The sequence below is a fragment of the Gobio gobio genome (genome assembly GCF_949357685.1).
Source record: "Gobio gobio genome assembly, chromosome: 3".
In the NCBI taxonomy this organism is placed as follows: domain Eukaryota; kingdom Metazoa; phylum Chordata; class Actinopteri; order Cypriniformes; family Gobionidae; genus Gobio; species Gobio gobio.
In genome coordinates, this window is record NC_137099.1 from 42,206,531 (window position 1) to 42,229,381 (window position 22,851).

Consider the following 22,851-nt stretch of genomic DNA (forward strand, 5'->3'; position numbering starts at 1 on the left):
CCCTCCTTATCAGAGCATGTTAGTGCTTCCATTTAGAGGAAAACTGAATGATACATTGAACATAAAACTGCAGTATATTTATTTTATGAGTCTTTTCATGTGTGTAGGTTTGCGTACGACTGTCTGTCTTTCATTCGGTGTACATTCAGCTATGACTGACTGCCTTCTGGGAAGCTTTTTCTCTGTGGATTTGCTGCCAAACTCATAATTAGAAATACCTTGACTGTCTCATCACCAGAAAGCACTGACGACCTTTATTCTAATTGTTTGTCTTTCTCATGTAGAAAATTAGCAAAGCAAGCAGTTCTTGAAAACGGGCATGACAACTTAATAGAGATGGATGTGTTCCCTCCCGTGTGCCACGAGGGCGGCTATGGGGACGGGTATGTGCTCCTGAGTTTTCTCATGGTGCCAGCTGCTGATGCCAAGCCCAACACTGAGCCAACCAAAGTGCTAAATCTCCAGACTCCCCGCCCCATCACAGCCACCCCCAAACAGAAGGCCAGCACTGAGCCAACCAAATGGCCAAAGTCCCATATTGAGCCAAACGAATTTAGACAAAGCGGTCATGCACTGACCCAAGCACCTATCGTATATCTCTTCCCTTGTTCGGTTAGCCAGTGAATGCAAATTATCAAGAGGCATTTGATTGGCGGCCGATTCTGACACTGGTACTTGCTTAGGAATAATTGCTCTAAATTAAGTCGCAATAAAAATCCACTAATATGCTAATCGATTCGCCACTTGCATAAATCAAGTTACACAGCCTTTAATATTTTAATCTGACTAATTCTTTAATTGATATTCTTGCATTACTAGATTAAATCCTGACTGCCTTGCACAGCATCTTGGCTTCGATTAGGTTGATTGATAATATTGGAGTAACAGTGAGTTGGCAGCAACTATTTACTACACTAAAACAAGAGCACAGTTTCTCTCTCTCTCTCTCTCTCTCTCTCTCTCTCTCTCTCTCTCTCTCTCTGTCGCTGCATTAGAATGCAGAGAGATTGTCGAATGAATTGTCTCGCTAATTGGATTTAGTGCTCAGTGTTATTTGATATCGCAGCTCGAATCATCTGTTTGTTCCATTGTTCAGTGTCTTCATGGGTCATTCTGTCAACATAAGGAATGCAATCGAACAGACAACCATGCAGTTTTAGAGAATTGCTTAGCTCTGCAAGCTTGTGAGTTGTTTTGTTTAACAAAAGGAAGGGGTTTCATGTTGTGGAAGAGGGTTATGTGTAGGCTTTTAACTCAAGTGAATTTTTCTCTGCGTTTTTTTGTTATTTTTATTATTATTATTTTGACCGTTATTTCTGTATAGGCACATACATGTATCTTAAAGTTTTGACAAAAAAAAAAAAAAACACTTTTAAACATTTACACTGTTTCTTTACACTGTTTCATTTAAAGTACCATGACATTATATGGATGAAGTTGTCACAATGAAATTCACTATTAAATAGTTGTTAAATTGTATGCTTTTGTATGCGATTGTATGATTGCCTTATACAATTTATTTATTTTTAATATTTGACTTTTTATTCTATCGTTTTAATATACAGTTTTACATACACATACACACACACACACACACACACACACACACACACACACACACACACACACACACACACCAAAAAAAGAAAATTATTTTATATATATTATACAAAAGTACTGCTGGAGAAAATGCACATTTATGTATTTGTCTTATTCTTATTCTTTATTTAATGACCACACAGCCAGGCTGGTGGAATTTGTTTTCAGTACAGCTCTATGTACAGAGCTGTACTGAAAACAAATTCCACCAGCCTGGCTGTGTGGTCATTAAATAAAGAATAAGAATAAGACAAATACATAAATACATAAATACAAATACAATAAATATAAATATATATAAATATATATATATATATATATATATATATATATATATATATATATATATATATATATATATATATATATATATATATATATATATATATATATATATATATATATATATATATATATATATATATATATATATATATATATATAATACAAAATACATTTGGACCTTTGTTTCAAAACTTTACAGTTGGACAATATAGACAATTTATTGTAGATATAGACATCTAGTCCTGGTTGCCACTAGGTCTACAGTCCATCACCTGGGATATGATATTTAATTGCTAAATTTAATTAAATACATTTTTTAAATTCCTTCTTCAACTGAGGAAACAATATCGTTGGTGATTTTTGATTAAAAAATGCCTTTTCTTCACCTCTCAATTCCAGTCAGCTGATTCCCGATTTATAGTGGAAAGTGCCACTGACACACACACACACACTTCCCATTTCTCCACTTTCACTTGGGCAAAGAAGCACAGCAGGCTAAAGGGAAGTCAAACACTAGGGCTTTGATTGAGATATGTTCGGTAAAGGTTGAAAAGAAAAGAGAAGAGAGACAGATTTTCGCTGTGGTGTTCAAGCAAACAGAAAGGGTCAGCTTAATAAATGTCCTGGCAATATCTGCCCTGCATAATTACCACATGCCAAGGGCTTCTGTTAGCCAATCATACTTTAAGTGCCAATCAGTAGGAGAGGGTGACACTAGCTTAGCGGGAGACATACAGGAGCACGGCGGTTTGCGAGGGCTGTAGGCCTCACTTCCTGTACTGCACCCCACTTTGTGAACAATCTGTGCTGCTATAACTATTAATTTAGACTTAATATACTGACCTTTCTATGAAAAGTTATCTGATTTTATGAACTGCAACAGAGAATTTCTTTCAGCCTAAAGCTGTTCAATGAGAAACAAAATCTTATTAAATGAGTCAAATGTCTGTCACAACTAGAGTAAATGTTCATTGTTCTTATCTTTCTCACTCTCTCTCTTTTTCAGGCACTTTCTCTTTAAGACAGGAACCGGCACCACTCCTCTGTTCAGCACGGCCACGCCAGGCTACACCATGGCCACGGGGGCGGTCTACTCGCCCCCTACACGGCCCCTGCCCCGCAACACACTCTCCCGCAGCGCCTTCAAGTTCAAGAAGTCCTCTAAGTACTGCTCATGGAGGTGCACAGCCCTCAGTGCCATGGCTGTTTCCGTGCTGCTCTCTGTACTGCTCTGTTACTGCATTGGTAGGTGAAACCCTGATGCTTTGGAGTATGATTGGGTCAGCTAGATAGGTCCAACAACTGACTAGTTGACTAGTGAAGTTGACTAGTTGTATTCATTTATTTAATTTTTTATGTATAGGGGTTTTTATTAGCATGCTGAAAGTTTCATTTAGCTTTCAGACAGTTTACAAAGTAAAACCCTCTCTGAAAAAACATATATAATAGTATATTATATTTACAATTTATAATATATAACATTTAAAAAATAATAGTAATCATTTCAAATGAATAATAACTCATTTCCTAATTTATTTAATTATAATTATTTCTATTTAATTGCATATAATAATATTCCATTATTAAATAATGATTTATTGCTTCCTAAAGTCCTGTTCACACCAAGGACGATAACTGTAACTATAATGATATAATTCTAAAAATCGTTCTAAATGTAAAAGAATTGCAAAGTCCAAACCACAAGTATAACGGTAACTGCAGGGATGATATAATTGGAATCACTTTCAGAATGATGTTTTTTTTTCAGCTGATGAATAATACATACAAATCAGAATTCATTTAAAGCAACAGATGACAAAACTGCAGCGTGCGTTTAAAATAAACTTTATCGTGCACTGTGTGGACACTATTATAGTTATCGTTATAATTATCATTCTTGGTGTGAACGGGCCTGACTGGTCATTCAGGCAACTCAATTCATATGTATTTTTGCACATCCCTATATTGTAGCTCCTTGACAAAACCACTCTGCCTTGTAATATTCAGAATATTTACTGCCACTTGATTTCTATGCAACTTTATGTAGCAATAATTTTGTTCAGGTTACCCTCTTTAGCAAGCCTGCAAAATGTTATTACACAAACTGTGGAGTACTATTTAAAAATCAACTGCTTTGTCAATTACATTGCCATGGAAACCACTGCAATTTTTCATTACTCAGTCACCTGCACAATGTGTCCATGTTGCCATAGTAGCAGAACGTGGCCACATCGACAAACATTTTGTTATTTTCCTGTTCCGTCATCATAGATTTAAGTTCGCTTTCATTCAGTATTTATCATGTACTGTGTGCCAAATGCCTTGTTTAAGCTTCCTCTCTGAATGGAGCCAGTTGTTTCCTCATTCCATACAAATGCCTTGCTGATGAGAGGATTTGTGAATGGCCTGTAGAGATGCTGTTTTGCAGTGTGGTGGGCTGGTTTGTCTCAAAGACGCATGGGAGAGACAGTGTTCCAGCAAGCATGGGACCTCTTTTTGTTTTTCTTCAGTTCACACTACACTCGTCTGCTATAATGTGAGAGGGTGTTTTTTACTCCCGGCCATTTTTGTAATGTTTCTATTACTGAAGAGAGAAGGGAAGCGCATGACAAAAGAAAGGCAGGAAAGAGAGAGATAAACAGGCTTTCCTTCACTGCATGTACAAATACACACAACACCCTCTGAAGCAAAACATCATAATAACATCATATCTCACTCCAAAATCCGTAGAAAAAACAACTGTTTTTGCATATATAAAATTAAGCCTGTTTTAAGAACTCATTTTTTTGCATCCTCTAAATCTCGTTATCCTGCTGTAATGTGAAAAAAAAACTAATTACTATAATGTGAAAATAACTGTTATTTGAATGATACATTATAACTACATTTTTAATATATATATATATATATAAATGTGTATATCATGAATTCAGCATTAATACTGCATTATATGTGACCTGTGCTGGCAAAATGAGTCGCAATTAAGCAAATTTGAAAAAAGTTTTAAAGTGTTCTCTTCAAAATGAAGTATGATTTGTTTGAATCTGAAAAATATGACTGAGCTACACCTGTTTAAAGTCGACAGAGTCCGAAAAGTCAGTTTTGAGAAACATTGAAGTTTTCTGAAGGTTTCAAAACAAAATCACCAAGCAACCATACCTTAAAATCCTTGGTAATAACACAAAATTTGACACACACCAAGTCAACACCTAATAGCTATAGGAAAAATTTGTATTCATCTTTTTTTTCTCCATGATACCACAATTGTTTGATTAACATTACTGAAACAGACTTTCTATATATTAAGACCTACTGTACCGCATATCTAAAATAATGTTACACATCAGTGTTACACATGTTTTTCCTCGACAGTCAACCAAACGTTCACATAAGACTTAACAGATAATGTTTGCCTGAATACTCGCCAAGACACTAAATATTTTGAAATGCTATAATTCAGTGTATATCGGGATCATGCGTTGTCTGAGGCGCACGCTTCGGAGTTGCCAGTCAGCGCAAGTAATATCGTTTTTCAAAGATTGTTGTTAATATTATGATTGATTGAATATACATATTGTTCTCTGTCCAAAATGCACTGGTTGCACACCTTTATTGCTTAAAAAAACGTAATAGGACACCAACAACTAATATTTGTTGAAAGTGCAATATGATCTAATCTAAACTGTACTAAAAGGACAAAATTACTCCCATTCACCTGAGAGGTTTCACCTCTTAGTTATCATACACAGGACACACACACCCAGACAGGCACACTTCTACACAATTTTTTTGTATTGATGGTGTCAAGACTGGCCTCCAAAGTCAATAAGAGGAAATGAAGTGCCCTCCTTTCCCTTTCTCACTGCAATATTGCTCCAAACCTATTCAGTGCTGTAGAGATGCAGCAGCCCCCTTTTATCATAAAGTCATAAAGGGATGAGAGGACAGCATCAGTGAGCCCCTATCACATCCAAATTGGAATGTGTTTGTTCATTCAATGGCCTTTCATTATTGTCTGCTTTTGTGTCACATTGAGAGAAGTCATTTGTAGTTAAAATTTTCGCTGCTGGTATTGACAAGATGTACAGTATTAAAGCCTGTGCAGCATTAGCACCGTGTTCAACAGGTTTATAGAAAGTAGTTGGATTCTCTGTGTGATCAACAAGCTGAGTGGCTGAATAACAAAAGCTAATTTTACCCTTTAGAGAAATGAAGCCAAATCCATTTCAGAGTTAATTATTCCACTGTATTCGAGACAGTTCAGAAGCTTCCAGAGAGCTATTTACTGACACTCCACAGCCAGGTCTGCTGCTTTTGTCAATACAGCTGCTAATAGAGCAGAGATCACAGCCTTCTAGAGAGACTGAAAGAGAGCAAGACACGATTGCAAAGTTTTTCACACAGGGTTGCATAATAATTGGCCCATAATGGCCATCTTTTTCATTCTGTATCTTCATCTTCAAAATGATGTTCTTAGCTGTACACTGGCCTTATGAGAAAGCATCAATTAATGTGGCCTATTCAGACATCTAGAAATGTAAGTAAAAAGTTTGCAGGAAGAAATGCATCGTGTGACTTTTAGAAATGTTGTTTTTTTAAAGTCCCTGCCTTGTTTGCCATAATGACATAGTTGTTAGCTGTTATCAGCGACATTACGAAGATAGTGTTTGTACTGTGTCTGGCTTACAACTAACGGGGTGTCTCTGGTCAGACCCTCAGCAGCTCTGATCATTACTGAAGATGCACACAGCAGGACATTTAAGAGCATCACAGAAATTATGGAAATATATGGAGAGCTAATCATGGCAGTGCCCTGTAGGGGCCAAACATTAACAAGCCCAAAAACAGATTTCTTCTCACTTTCTTTCATCTGTGTCTGTTCCCTGTCCCGTTCCAGCTTTCATTATCAGACCTCATTATCCCTCTGAATTTGTGTTCCAAAACCTGTTATTTCAAACGACTGATGTTATGGGAATACGTAATGGAACATTGTTACTACACTTTTTCTTCCTGTTCAAGATGTTTCCACAAATGGACTTGACGATAGATTTACCAAATGGCTTTCCATTTTCTAAATGACTTCTGTTCCTCCCAAATTACTGCGCAGAATTAATAAAGTTTAGGTTAATAATAGTTAGACCTACTTAAAGAGTTTGACAATCTTTAAGCGACACTACTTACATCTGATAAGTTAACTGTTATCCTAATATGTTTAAACATAGGGCAGAGTTTCCGCAGGAGAATAACAAAATATGATACAATATGAACAAGGCACTGTAATTGAATAGTGTCCACCTGCACAGCAGCGAAACACACATCACAGCAGTTTACTGAAAACAGTGCCAGTGACAAAATAAGCTGTGTAACTGGCTTTGTGCTGCTTCGTGATCAACTTTTTTCCCCTGTTACTATCTAATGTTGAGATATTTTATGCTTTGTTGTTATCGCTATAGGCATATATATATATATATATATACGCTATATATATATTTCTGTTATTTTGAACTATTTGAATAGTTTACTGCATAACTTATGCACTTAATAATGAGAATTTCCATTATTGTTAAAAAAACATATAATCATAATATATGATCAGTGTCTTCTTAAAACTACAGCCTGGCCACATATATTTGAACTTCTGAATGGTTAAGGCTAAACAAATAAATCTATATATTATTTAAATTAGAGATGCTCTGATATATCGGCCAACAATCTGCATCGGCCGTTAAAAGATTTTATATAAACAGCCTATGATCAGGGTCAATCAAAAGGGTGCGGAAAAACTGTTCAGACTGTAACTCATATGCTGCACGCGAAAGCACGTACTATGTGAGTAGGTACTACATTTGAATTTGAACTTACTTCGTGACTTCGTTAAAAAAGTGCGTTCTATATAGTATGAATTAGTGTAGTATGACTGTAATCCAGGCGTACTACATCAGCCATGTTGTCGTTATCATGTGACCTCCTAGTGACAGTTGCGTCCCTTCACCTCCATTCATAAATCCTCTCCCGTGGCCTCATGGGATAGTAAAGTTTCCATCGTATGCACACTTCAGAATCTCACCGCAAGTAGTAGGTCATCCGGGTCCTTTTCGCCCACTGTTTTTCTAATACTATGAATTCCGACATACTGCTCTGTTGGCGTACTGTTTTTCGCGTACTAAAGTATATAGTAGGGAAGTATTCGAATTCGGACGCAGAAATACTGTGTATGAAGAAAATCTCTCTTGTGTTGAATTTAGTTAATGCAACAATAACGCATTAACAATTAAAAAAGCAAGCTCTATTATCACCCATAGTTAAAGCCAGGGTTGCCAGGTCTGTGTTTTTTTTCTACATCAAACATTATATCACTCGCCCACCATTATATCATATTGTATCACCTCCCATCCAATAATCTCAAAGAGCTTTGTGCTTTGTTACTTCTGTTAAGAAACAAAGTCTCGGTTTTCAAATTCTGTCCATTTTCTCACGAAATTCAAACAATAAATGGGTTTTTGACGCTCTTGACAGATCGCTGTAGCAAAGCGCTAGTCTTTTCTTCCACATTAATACAAGTTATATCTTGAAAAACATGCATGAACATCAAAAGGTATGTTGAAAGATACAGTACAACTTACCGGAATGTATCATGTCTCATGTAATCACTTAATCTGTGTTTCAACCGCGGAACGACGTCAATAAAACAGCTTGTGAACAATGTCACATAATGTCACTTTTACCTCAGGAATGTGTTCCAGTGCTCACAGTTCCTTAGTTAGCTATAATAAAAAAAACATTAGAGAGGAGCTTTTTTACTGTTAATTATATGTTTGAATAAACTTTCCATTAAGACAAGTGCTAATGAGTTTTATACAAACATTTCAGTTTTTATTTGAGTGTAATTATTATATCTAAAAATCAGCTGACTATAATACATTTGTTGTTAATTGTAACCTCTAATATTATACCAAATGAGAGGGTTATAGTTTACAGCATTATTTAGGAAATATTTGGTATCGGCCGATATCATTCTGAATAATCGGCTATCGTATTGGCAGAGAAATTTAGTATGGGTGCATCTCTAATTTAAATATTATGCTACTGCACTATATTGATTTAGTACTTGTAATTTGTCCGGTCTGATTGAGTTAAACAGACTATGCAAAGGAGAAGTACCCTACTCTCTGAATATTTGTATAGTATATATTCAAAATAGAGAGATTCATAGAGCATGACAACCAAGAAACATATCTAAGCATTTATCAAGTAAACACTTAGCCAAACAGGTAACTTTCATTGTAAAAACTGATATGATGTAATGGTTCTTCTGCAGGTGGATGTGTCTTTAATTATGCATAACAATGCATTATAGCTTGAGTAAATCGAGTTCAATGTATGCAGCGTCTTGGTCTCACCGTGTCTCACACTGTCAACATTGCAGATGGAGAACATATCCTCCTCTTTGGTTTCACACAGCAAACAATGCCTTGCACGCTATGCGTCAGCAGCTCTTCCAGCTACTAAGAAAACCCAGAGCCTCTTCTCTGTCAGTCCCATCTGGTGTGTCAGACCCCAGCCCTCTCCACTAAGCCCACACCCACACAACAGGAAAGACAGAGGATGGGGAAATCAGATTTATCTCCCTCTGTCCTTGTTCAACAGTGTTAACATAGCCACGTAGAGATTTTTCATGAATGCTCGATCAATACCATGTCCTCGGAGGATGGCTTTAATACTAGATGGGGGGTTCACCCAGATGCCTCAAACATGTGGACGGGCTCCTCTAACCGCCACTAAAATCTCACTAGAACAATAGGTTAACTGAATAGGACCTGAGACCGGTCGTTTTTTACTCACTTAACTGCTCCTTGAGCTTCTTGAAAGAGAGTTTTTTTACTTAGAATAGCCCGGATGAAATGCCAGATGAAATGCCTTTCAGCATTGACTATGATTTTGAGATCCATCTTTTCACACTTAGGACAATTACAAATGGTTTTTTATATAGGCATTTCTAAGACTAAGACCTGGGGTCTCATCTTTAAAACTTTCCGTAGATTACAGATTTCAAAAGCTAGATTTTGCATATGCACAAAAGTTTTTTATAAAACCGTGCGCATGCCAGAACCTGCGCAAAAATCCCTTTATAAATCCCAGTCAGCAGAAAATTGTGCGTACGTACAACTCCACCCCGTCTCCTCCCCGAAATCACCATATATGGAGCATACTCAATTTGTAAATTTGTGAACAGACTTTTAAAAAGGAAACGTGCAAATCTTACAGTTTTCTTCAAGTTGTATCCTTCAAATACAGTGGTATTTTTCATAATTTTTTTAAAGATGTCTTTATATAAAGTCAACATCTCCGTGCAGCTGCGGTTGTACAGTAGGCTATTATCATTGGACCTATTCAAACCTGTCTGTAATATTGAAGAAAGTGTGCATCACTGATCATCGTGCTCGCTAAAAATATTTTGTCATGAGATCTGCAGTTTAGTTTAAAGAGGAATTATTTGAATTAGCCTATATTTAATCCTTGCTGTCATTAAAACAGCATGTCACGGGAAAATTGATCATAAGTAGCACATCCACATGTCTATCTAAATTCATATAATTTTAGTTTAACTCACTTATTTCAGTGCATATCACCATTAATGAAACAGGAACATTATAATGTAAATGTATATATCAAAATGAAAACAGAGATTTAAATTGGTTTTACCTCAGTTCTTTCTAAAAGAGTTTGTACGCATGGGTCAGAGTTTGCGTGCATGTGCGCAAATTTTCCCGTCAAGTCATAAATGAGACCCCTGATCTCCAGAATAATATATAATATACAGTAGACTATTTGCCAAAACAGGAAAAATATCATGGTAAATTATTTTTGATTAACCTTAATAACTCATGAGCAAAACATGACAACCAACACGTCTACACTACCTACCTCAACTATTCCCTTTTTTTTTAAATAGTGATGTCCTTGGTGAACAAGTTGCATCTTCTGTACAGAGTGCTGATGGCCTCTCCACATTGCTCTAAGCATTGAGTCCAAAGGCTGGAGAAACTCATAAAAGGGCCCCAGTGGACTAAACACCCGCCAGAGGAAGAATGGCATGCCAAGAGTTCCTCAGTCGTGTTTTAAAAGATGGGGAAGCCACTCATAAATACTTCACAGCTTTTCGCACCTATGAAAAGCATTTTACATTTAGGCAGAGTTTTTCATTCGGTCTCTGTCTCCATGAATGAGTAGTGACACTCTGGAGAAATTACTAACTCACAGTCTTTCCACAGCACACTCTTATTTTCACAGTTTAGCGAGCTGCTTTGTCCTACCCACTTATGATTTTCTCTGCATGATTTTAGAGTAATGAATAGTCTGTAATTTAAAAAAATGTTGAATTATCGATTTTGATTGACACTGATGAAATATCTGAAAACACATAATTTTTTTTTTCATAAATGGGCATACAAAAATGTAGCATTGGTTCTTTGCAAAAAGTGTCTGATTGTAAATAAGGACGGTGAGAGTTGAGGTAATTTGTGTGGGTGATTTGGAAATGCTCAGGGGACAGGCTGTCAGCGGCTGTACTCACAACACAATACCCTGAGGGATGGAAGGACATTTGGTTTTGCCCTTGATTTATTGCTGCAGAAAGTCTTTTATATTCATTGGTGTGTATCTCTCATTGTTAAAGCAACGGTTCACGGCTGTCGCTTTTTTTTATCAGTTCTCTTGGTGTTGCTTGCTTTTGTTTTTCTCCCACTAATATCTTAAAATAGTTTCTCGTTGAGTCACAGAAAGCCAGCTTTTCCCCATCCTCTTGCTAATGATCATAAGTGACATATAGTGAGAAATATGTAGCTATACTCCATCACTGGGTCCTCGATAGCATTGTGAGTCCCACTGGTTACATGTGCCAATCCTGCCTTAAGTTGCCTTGCATTTAGCTGAACTGTAATTCTTTCTGTTTTGCATGTGAACTCTGCCCTGGTGAGAACTCTTCCTTCTTCTTTTATTCATTCATGTACTCATCCTGCACACACCTGAGGCAGTAGCGGCCCACCTTCAAACTGATCAGGCATTATGATTCCCTCCATTGCCCTCTTTCTCTCTCTCTTTCCTCACACAACTATGTAGAATTGGTCTTTCTCTGAAGCCTGCTCTATCATTCATCTCTCGCTGTACCCAGGGCTCATCAACAAAGCGATCCACCTCCCATGATCTCGCCCACCTTTAGCTGTTTTAGCACTCGCGAGACAACCGAGGAAAAGGAGACAAGGAAATAAACTTAACAGCCCATATACATTCTTTGTCAGCTGAGAGAACTAGATGCTTTTTTATTTTGCACTAGGCACATTTGTATTCTAATAGCCTGGATGTGTTCCATACACATGCATGATCGTTCCTGAACGCCCCACGGCTCAAATCTGTGTGTGCACATCCTCTATCCGTCTTTTTAAGGTTTTTTTATTCATTCACACTAGTTTCAATTTCAGACATTGCAACAAGTGAATCCAATGGACCGCCAAGAACCTGTTTCATTAACTATAAGAATCCGGTACAGGGGTGAGAGACTTTGCGCATTCCACATTCATTCCTCGTTTATGATGCGGAAAGTTAATGGAGCACCCGCTCAAAAGTGTGTGCGAGCAGCTCGATCAGATCAGCAGGGGGTTGCCGTCATTCTGCCGGAGAAGTCAATACCGCCCACTCTCCCATAACCCCCTGCTTCTGCTCAGGTCAGAGTGCTGGACATCGGCTGCTCCATGAATGGGCCAACCCAGCGGGTATCTAATTTAATGAGAGAGAAAGAGTGCGAGAGAAACAGATAGAAAGAGAGTTGGGAGAATTAGCTTAAGGAATTTCATAAGCCAATTACTGCTCACATACTTTAATGTAACTGTGTCGCACCTCAACTCTTCTATACTCTGTCTCATTACTGCTCCAATGTATAATGTTTTGAAAAGCTAGAGAGCTGTATCTACACATACAGTATTAGGAATACTAGCAAAATCCAACAGTCCTAGAAAACAAGCACACATAAGAAACTTTACACACACAAGTAAACAGACACAAATGCACCAGCACAGAGAGGAGTATGATTTATGTGGGGAGGTTGTGCGTGAGCTCTAGGGGCATGAAGAGACCCAGTGGGGGTTGTTGGCAGGTCTAAATTACCTTTATTAGAGCCAACGTCTGCAGCTAACACTGCTGTTACTCAGAGAGAGGATCAGCCTGTCCCCTCAGAGCAGCCCACCTCAGCACAGCTACCACACACACATACAGGGACCCATATACAGTAGCTCCTTTGAGATTCTCATACTAAATGCTAGACAAAACCAACTAATGATATCACAAATCACAGGGACATTACAATTACTGCTAGATTACGGCTGCAAATAGTGTAATAGTTAAACTAAGGAATTGTTAAGCCAAACATGAAACTATATTTATTCACATTCATGTTGTTTCAAACTTGTATGGCTTACATTCTTCTATGGCTTGCACTTATTTTTGCCATTCAATGAACAACAGGCAATTCATCTCCAAATAGGACAAAAAATGACGTGTTATATTTTAGTCTCCTGAAGCTGTACTGCTGTTTTGTGTAAGAAACAGGCAAAAATTAAGTCACTTATAATCTTGTCCTCTGCTGTATGGTAGTGGTCAAATATCATTCATGCATAGACAAATCTGTGAATGAGACTGTGACTGATTATATTAATAATATAGCACACAGGTTGTGCTTTTTTCCTTTTAGAACCTTAACATCTTAATGCAAATATTAGTCATATTTGCATTGTAAAAATCGCAGGGCTCTTCAAAACATCCCTCTATTTATGTTTGGAACCAAAAAAAAAAAATCTTCATTTTTGGTGAACTATCCCTTTAATATTCTGGGATAGCAATGTAAATATTACGGGTCTGATCCTTGGTAGGTTTAAGATTGAACTGGAGAAAGCTTCCACAAATCGCTGCAGTGTTTTTCTTAATGTCTACAAAATGAATAACCTGCCCAATGCTCCATTACTATGTTTGAGCAGTATTTTTGTCAACCCCTTGACATTTCGCTGTACTTCCTCTCAGTTTACAGCCAACCGGTTCCCCATATAATGATCACTGTTAGTTCCTACAGCATCCTACATATTGTACACTATCCTGTATAACCTTTCCAGGCATGTGCTTTAGAGGCATCACCAGGGAAACAAAACATGCTCAAATGGGTGCTGATTCACCCAGGTCGTCATGCTACCCACAGGGAATTGTTACGGAATCCGTGGGAGAACATTTGGCAAACCCACCTTGAACGATAGCCAGATTGTGTTTCTAGCCATACCTGAACTGAAACTTTTGTCAGAGGTATAGAAGGCCAGTGTGATTTTCAAACCCTTAAAATAATCCAACATGCGCACGTTTACTGAACCCTTCCCTCCCCAGCAATCTCCCCAGCTGAACATGGGCCAATTCATAGACCGGTTTGGTTAGAACATTCAGACATTACAGGAACAAGTGAAATGAGACAGTGAAAGCAGCTGTCTAAACATATTACTGCAGCCGCACACTCTTTGCAGTCACTAATACTAAATTCATCAGCTGAGGCAGATTTTCCATCTTAGAGCTGTTTTAACTTAACCTGAGCTTTGATGAAGGAATTGGTGTTGTCACTTGACACGACAATGACTCTTTAAAGAGTTCCTTTAAATACAAAATAAAGCACAAATAAGTCAATACAGGACATGAAGGAGTTTTTATTCTCACTTCTTTCAACAGTTCATTATAGGGGCATAATTATAAATTACCCTGTATCTTGGTACATGTCATCAAGAAAGAGATGTTGTTGCAAGTGGACATCAATGTTTTTGATTAAAGGTTATGAGGGCACATGAATATATAAAAATGATTAATCATTTATAATAAATACTGAATCAAAAGAAAGATAAGAATTGTCCATGGTGATTTTAAGCAAAATTAGCATATTTTCTCTATTGTTACTGTTGTTTACACAGGAAAGTTTCACTATTACTCTCACTACTATTTTAAATATTAATATTTAGCATGTAAGTTTGTGCTGCAAATCATATGACTTGATAAGGAAAAACATGGTGTTCATTTTCTAAGTGATCAAACCTACAATTATCCTGATGGACAGTAAAGATCCCATAGACATTGATGGAGGTCATATCCAGGAACCAGAAAGTCATGGACATTTGGGGGTGAAACCCCTTAGAAAACCATATCAACATACCCTAGTAACCCTATAGCAACTGACCCTGGCAACCATCCAAAACAATCTAATTGATTTGCCCATGCAAATTGTGTTTTATACTGATTATATTACAGTGTTTTCACTCTCTCAACAATCCATTGCATCCTGTTCCTTTATCCTTAAGTGATAATGTCTCTCCCTTGTCTCTCTCTCCACAGCCATGCATCTTTTTGGATTGAATTGGCAGCTGCAGGAGACTGAGGGCTATGCTTTTGAGAATGGCCAGGTCAAATCTGATGCCACGGCAACCAACGCAGTTACTGCCCTGTCTACCGAGAACAGTAAGGGTCAAACACACACGTACCCACTCACGCACAGATGCATAATATGGCACATGCATAATCTGTTCAAGCCCCTTCTCTTGCACAAAATACATTTGCATTTAGTAAACAGGCTGGAGAACACACTCAGTAATAGGCTAGAGAAAATTACCAAACAGACTCACTCCTACACAACTACACCTCTAGGACCCTCCGCCATGAAGACCCACACTCCCTTAAGTAAACATAACTCAAGCTAAACAAACACCCCCACACACTTCCACCAAACTGTCCCCCCTCCCCCCAAAAAAGCCACAAACACTCCCACACAAATGGAAATCACACACTCCAAAAACCATTTTCTTTGCACCGTGCCATCATTACTGGCACTCGGATGTGCGTTTTAGTGATCTGAGATAAGTACAAACCTCTCTATCTGTGCGAAAGAAACGGGCTTGCATTTCTCAGCATTTAGACACTAGTCTTACAGTATCAGGGCGGCTGCTTTGATGTGTCGGCTGTCACGGTGGTTTCAGACACGTCCAGTAACAGTCTGGGAATCAGGATGATGAGCCAAAAAACTAATTTAGGTGACAATATTGAGTTCAAAGAAGACAGTGTTTTAATGGGAGAATATGAGAGGGGTCTATGTGCAGAATGCACAATTAATGGGTTCTTGAGATTTTCTGAGCCTTTCAGACCATGAATTCAAGTAGTGAGGATTGTGAGATGCCCTGGCATTTTACCCAGAATATGTCTCTGTCTCTGTCTCTCTCTCTCTCTCTCTCTCTCTCTCTCTCTCTCTCTCTCTCTCTCTCTCTCTCTCTCTCTCGTTTACGTTTTTGTTTTTTATCGTAAAAGAAAAATGCATATATCACCAGAGAGATGTCTAAAAATGTTGATTCAAAATTACTTTACAAAGAGAGAAAGAAAGAAACATACACGGAGTCATTCTCATTACGATCTATAACGTGCATTTAGAAAATAGATGAGGTGGCTTTTCATTTCATGCTTACTTTAAACCACTTTCAATCAAGATATATTTACTTAACAAGCAAGATGACACAATATGACATTTTCATTTCTGTTAAATCTATCAAGTTTAAGTGAGTTTATGCTTAAAACAAGAATAAATATCTGCCAATGGAGTAAGTAAAATAAACTTGTTTTCTTTTCTAATTAAGTTTATTTTTCATATCCCAGTGGCAGATGTTTTTTATTTTTTTTAACACAAATTCACTTAAATTTTGTATATATATATATATATATATATATATATATATATATATATATATATATATATATATATATATATATATATATATATATATATATATAATATAATATATATATGGTTTTTTATTCAGTCACTCTCTTTCCTCCAGATCTGCTCCTATCAGTTTTGTGGTCTAGTCTGTGTTCTTCACTCAGTTAAAAATTGAAAGCTGTTGTCGGTTAATTAGAATTTCACAGATGAACTCACACCTCGACTTGTTTATTAAATAACACCGTGTCAATTGTGATAAGACATGCCGGTGTTATGGAAGTCACTGTCTTTGATATTTACTGTCACCATGGTTACCGGCATGTGAATACAATAGAGGGTTGACTTCCATTATACATTCATAAAGATTCTCTCCTGTAAGCTGTAGGGTTTTCTGAACACCTGGTGTGATAAAATGGTGTGAGTAAATATGGCTGTCTGCCCCAAACATTGATAGTACATGCATCACACAAAGGAAAGTGCTTTCCTACCAAATGCATTGACTAATACATGCCTGCTAGAGTTTTACTAAGTCTGTCTGCACTAAAATTCACAAGGCAAGTCACAGGTTTGTAGCATATGGTTTTCTTTTGAATTAGAAATGTAACATAGAACAATAAACAAGTTTGCATAAAAATGTTGTACTATTTTCTGGAGGCATTCTGTCTACCATTGCTGGTACATATACATATTTGAAGTTTAATATACAGCTGTGCTATGCAGGAACCAATAAGATTTAACTGTGGGCGGAGCTACTCAGCATGTGACTGACAAAATGCTTGTTGAAGTTGTGGCAGGTTAAGAGAACAGCTCATATTAAAGCAGTCATGAATTGAGGAATCATTCTACTATTTAAACATCCTGTAAGTTTCAGAACTCAGAACTTCCTCATTAGTCCAAAAACAGCTTGTATTTAACATCTCAGAGAACGACTCAATTTGGACTTTGTCACATTATGAAGAAGAAGAAACATATTTGTCTCAAAATCGAGCAGAAATCGTGTTGCAGTGACAACATCACTGCATTCAAGCGCTCAACAAACATCTCTGTCATTGGCTACATGCTTATAGCTGCAACCTTTTGATGGGAGTAGATCTAAATATAATGCTAAAATAAACACACTTCACTATTAGTTAATCTCAACAGCTGTAATAGTAAAAACGCAGTAAAAGTTTTCAAGAGAGTTCCACGTGTAATACTTATTTAATATGCAAAGATGTTAGCCAATCATAGCAGTGGGCATTTACACTGAAGTCTCACAGCAGGCACGCCCCTTGAAACAGAGTGTTCAAATAAGAGGGTTAAAATCAGGGTCAAAAATGGCCTTTTATTTCTGAATAAATAATTTAAAAAATGCAATTCATGACCCCTTTAAAATGCAAGAGATAGCTTTTAGTTTGTTACACAGCTTTTGGAGCTTATGATTGAAAGTGTATGCTAAATATCACATACGATAAGAAATAAATTACCTCATAGAAATAGGAGCTATCATTTTCTCCCACCCACAGGCAGGTGTATTCCCACAAGGTCTCCCTCACTTAAGTACTAATTCAAGCACTCACACTCTCGCAGAGGGACACACGCTCATGCTGTGAAGATGGATGGCCATATGTTTGAAGGCCATTATGATGATGCTCCTTACAGTAATGTGTTTGTTCTTGAGGTGATGGAAGTGTCCACGCTTTCAGTGATGTAGCATTAGATCAGGACATTTTTGCATCAGCGATAGGAGATTTTCATTCTTTATAATGACTATTTGCCAACAGTAGAGTTAAGAAATTGGATGTCCTTTTATCAATTGCTCATAAATTGCAGGTAAATTGATTGTGATGTTTTTATATAGAAGTCAGTGGCTGTTTAGTTACACAGCAAAGGAGAAGTCATTCATCTCCCCTTAAGCAGCAGTGACACAATCAGGTTAAGTTATTTGAGCAGAATTTGCATTCTGCATAGTCAGTCTTTTGTTTTGTACCTCGATCTCCTTATCACTGTAAGAAATAAACATTTGTATGCCATTGGCTGCTGAGGAATGTTAATGCGTTAACAGGGCAGGAGAATTTGCTTCCAGCGGTGGGTCTTTGTTCAGCTGTAAGGGCCAAACAAGATGAGAGGGGGCCCTGTAGAAGAGCAGCTAGTTAATGAAGCCATCAGCAATGTGTACAATCACACAGCTTACTTTCAATCAATACAGACAGCAGCTAACACCCCCACCTCCTTCACTTAACCTTGATCTGGGAGTGCGTGCCCACCAACACCACCACTGCCGCTGTCTGTGAAGGACTTGTCACACGTACACACAGGCAGCAGGGCAAAAACTGCAGTCTTGCGATTTCGGTCAACATACTGTATATGTACGTACATGCATATTTGCGCACATACATAACCTTGCACCAGTATCCTTGTTGTTTCTTCACATTTGCCTCTATTCTTCTTGAAGGCCCCATGAAATGAGCATTAGATAGAGTTTTGGCTTTTAGTCCATGTTGAGAAGTCACCTATACTTACAGAAGCTTTTAGTATACAGTACAGATTAAAAGTTTAGGGTCGGTACGGTTTTTTCAATGTTTTTGAAAAGAAAGAAAAAAAGCTCACCAAGGATGCATTTATTTAAAGCTGCAGTCCGTAGGTTTTCCTCTTTGTCGCCATCTCTGTTCGAAATCTGCAATTGCAGTTTTTCGCGGAATCATCAACTTTACGTGATTTGTGGCACGGCACAGCGCGGAGGAATCCAATGTTTTGAGGAGAATGTGTGGCTGTCAGTCACCGCGCCGGTGTGGATACTGTCATTCATAATCACAGATTATACTTTTTGAAAGTATGACCAACATAATCATTTTCACCGGAAAATGTCATCTGAACAAGTAGATAACATCCACTTTTGTTCTGACCAGCTAAGGGGAAAAAAGCATTGCAGTAAATCGCGATTATTAAATCTAACGATCGCTTATCATCGTCAAACCATGCAAATTATACTTAGTTTATAAATTGTTATAGCGTGACTACATTTAATGTGTATTAGGGCTACCTGTAGTATAGTTTCCATTTCTGTGCAGTCTAATTTCTGACTGTCATATACCAACAAATGAATGTGGATTAGAGAACTGCTCCCTCTCATAGCTAGAGCAAAATAATTTATATTTACAATAATGCACATAGCAAAACGAGAAAGGCACAACAAAGAAAACTCAGTAACTGTATGAATTAAGCGAACAAGTGTGCTTCTATTACATAATTGAACCATTGAAATGTCTTGTCCAGCAGAAAAAAGCGGTCTCTGCGTCCGTTTTGAACCCCTTTAAAACACGGAGTTCACGCCACCTTTCAAAAGCCATTTTTATCCTTGTTTTCGCATAGGCCCGGTTGCAGTCTCTTTTTTTCTGTAGTCACTCCGAAGGTGTCTCAATCAGCTCCCTAGTTCAGTAGTCAGGGCACTGATCAGGGAGTCAGCCCGTTGACTTGTGTCCTGATCAGTGCCCTGACTACTGAGCTAGGGAGCTGATTGAGACGCACCCCAAAAATCCGAAGTCTTTTGCATTTTACAACGGGTGAATCTCCAGTTGTCATTGGTGATTGTCGTTTGAACCTTTCTGAATCCGCCATCAAATTGATAAGTTAATTATATCAAGTGCTGTGAGAAAATGCTATAAATCTCCACCTCCAACATCCTCACACGCAATATAGCCTACTAGCCGGGACACCTTCTCAATGTGTACAGATGTGACGTAATGATGCAAAGACATGCTTGAATTTCCTGCGGAAATCCACCAGTACCACTGGAATTAAAAACATTATTACAAGCTGTTATAAATGGAGCTAAGGTAAGCAGATAGTATTGAACACTGGCTGGTTATGTACTTGCTCAAAAAATTATTTTGGATAATTTTTAACCCAAAAAAGTTACGGACTGCAGCTTTAATTAAAAAAAATACAGTAAAACAGTAATATTGGGAAATAGTATTGCAATTTAATGAAATAACTGTTTTCTATTTTAACATATTTAAAATGTTATTTATTTATGTGATTAATATTTTTGTGGAAACCGTGATACATTTTTTTTTAAGGAAATGTTGATTAATGTTCAAAAGAACAATATTTATTTGAAAAAGAAGTATTTTGATCAATATGCCTTAAAAATAAAACTATATTTTTTTTTAAATAAATATTATTATTATAAATATTTAAAAATCCCCACACTTTTGAACGTTAGTGTATTCTCTTTGAAAACTGACCAAAAATATTAAGGACTGCACAACACAGATTTTGTCCAGTTGGAACAAGAATGAGAAATGTCCCGAAAACTTGCTCATCAAGCCATAGAGACAGAGCGTATTTAGGCCACGCCCACACCGGGGGGAAAACAATCCAACGCTCTCCATTGACTTTGCATTGCGGGAGGCTCCCTCATTGTCATTTCAGACTTATAACAAAAAACAGAACAATGTCTAAAAGCTGATATGTGACAAGGTGTACAGCAAACAAGCTAAAAAACACAGAAATAAGTTTTTATAAGCTGTCGACCCAAAAAAACGAGCGTTTAAGGAGATAAAAGTGGATACAGGCAATACGAAGTGAAGCTTCAGCAGGAAGAATGGGGAAATTTTGGGATCCTGACACTCAGTATGCCTCAATATGTCTATGTGTGCAGTAAACATTTTGTCACTGTTAAGTCAAATATCCAAATGTCCGTTTTATATATTATATTTACTGTCGCTGATTACGTTCCCCTCTAGTCGTTGTAGTTCTCAGTGTAATATGGCCCGCGCGCTCTGTCTCAATGGCCTGAATCCACTTTTTTGTACTTAAACGCTCGTTTTTTGGGTCAACAGCTTATAAAAACGTCTGGGTTTTTGCTACTGGGTTTTGTTTAGCTTGTTTGCTGTACACCTTGTCACATATCAGCTTTTATACATTGTTCAGTTTTTTGTTATAAGTCCGAAATGACAAAAAGGCAGCTTCACGCAGTGCAAAGTCAATGGAGACGGTTTGATTGTTTTCCCCCCCGGTGGGCGTGGTCTTCAGATTATGACGCGTGTCGCTCTGTCTCTATGTCATGGGGTCTTTAATGTAAGCTAATGAAGCAATATGACACAAGAAAGACAGCACGATTGTGAACGTAAGTGGCTTTTGCTCTATAAATAAGAAATCACTTCTTATGCAATCAAATGAACCAGAACTAACTGCTGTATAGTTATAAACAGACTAATTATGACTTCTGTCTGTTTTTATCTTATAATTTTCTTTTATTAAGACATTATTTAGTTCTTTAATAATCCATTTATTCTCACAATTATGTCCCCGCAATTTTTTGAGATTTTCAGACATTTCATGCCCACAAGGATTGAAAACCTGCCCACACACACACACACAGACACATGAATACAGTTGCAGCAAATCCACACAGAGGCATATTCTTACTGACAGACTGAGCATACCTCACACACAGCAAAGTTTGACTTACATACCTGCTGTAGACCCTTTGAAATATGTACACACACTCACTCATTTGTCTGTCTCTTCTTCTCCAGTGAAGAAAGAGTGAGTAATAACTGACTGCTGTTGTCATCTGCAGTTCACCTTTCTTTGAGAGACAGCTGACCTAAAAGCACTCACTCCATAAAAGAGCTTCAAGTGCTTGTGTACCTCGTGTGTGTGTGTGTGTGTGTGTGTGTGTGTGTGTGTGTGTGTGTGTGTGTGTGTGTGTGTGTGTGTGTGTGTGTGTGTGTGTGTGTGTGTGTGTGTGTGTGTGTGTGTGTGTGTGTGTGTGTGTGTGTGTGTGTGTGTGTGTGTGTGTGTGTGTGTGTGTGTGTGTGTGTGTGTGTGTGTGTGTGTGTGTGTGTGTGTGTGTGTGTGTGTTTTCAAAGCAGGGACAATGGCCTCAGTGCAGTCTCTCTCCTAAATGACAGGATGTGCTTTAGATTACCTGCCTCACTTCAGAGGTATGTGTGTTCGTACTCAACTAGGGCTGTAGGGAATGACATTAGCATGCGAGCACTTGCTGTTTTTTTAGAGATTGATTTCCATAAAACTGAGAAATTAAAGTAGACCAGCCGTTTTAATTTTCAGAAAATAATTTACTGTTCCTCGCACTCACTCCTTTGTACTCAAATACACACCCTTCAGAGACTCCACTATCCTCACGCAGATGTATGAAAGCTGTAGTCTTCCTCTTAAAACTGAATTTCATCCCACTTTTT

General features: G+C 37.6%; 1 protein-coding gene across 1 annotated transcript in view; it reads left to right on the forward strand.

Annotated features, from left to right (window-relative positions):
• Window positions 1-22,851, forward strand: part of tenm3 (teneurin transmembrane protein 3) — a 228,391-nt gene that overhangs the window by 121,634 nt on the left and 83,906 nt on the right. Inside the window, exons 5-6 of the mRNA XM_079811553.1 lie at window positions 2,891-3,129; window positions 15,292-15,414. Of these exons, the coding sequence (XP_079667679.1) occupies window positions 2,891-3,129; window positions 15,292-15,414 (362 nt within the window). The remainder of the gene's footprint in view (window positions 1-2,890; window positions 3,130-15,291; window positions 15,415-22,851) is intronic.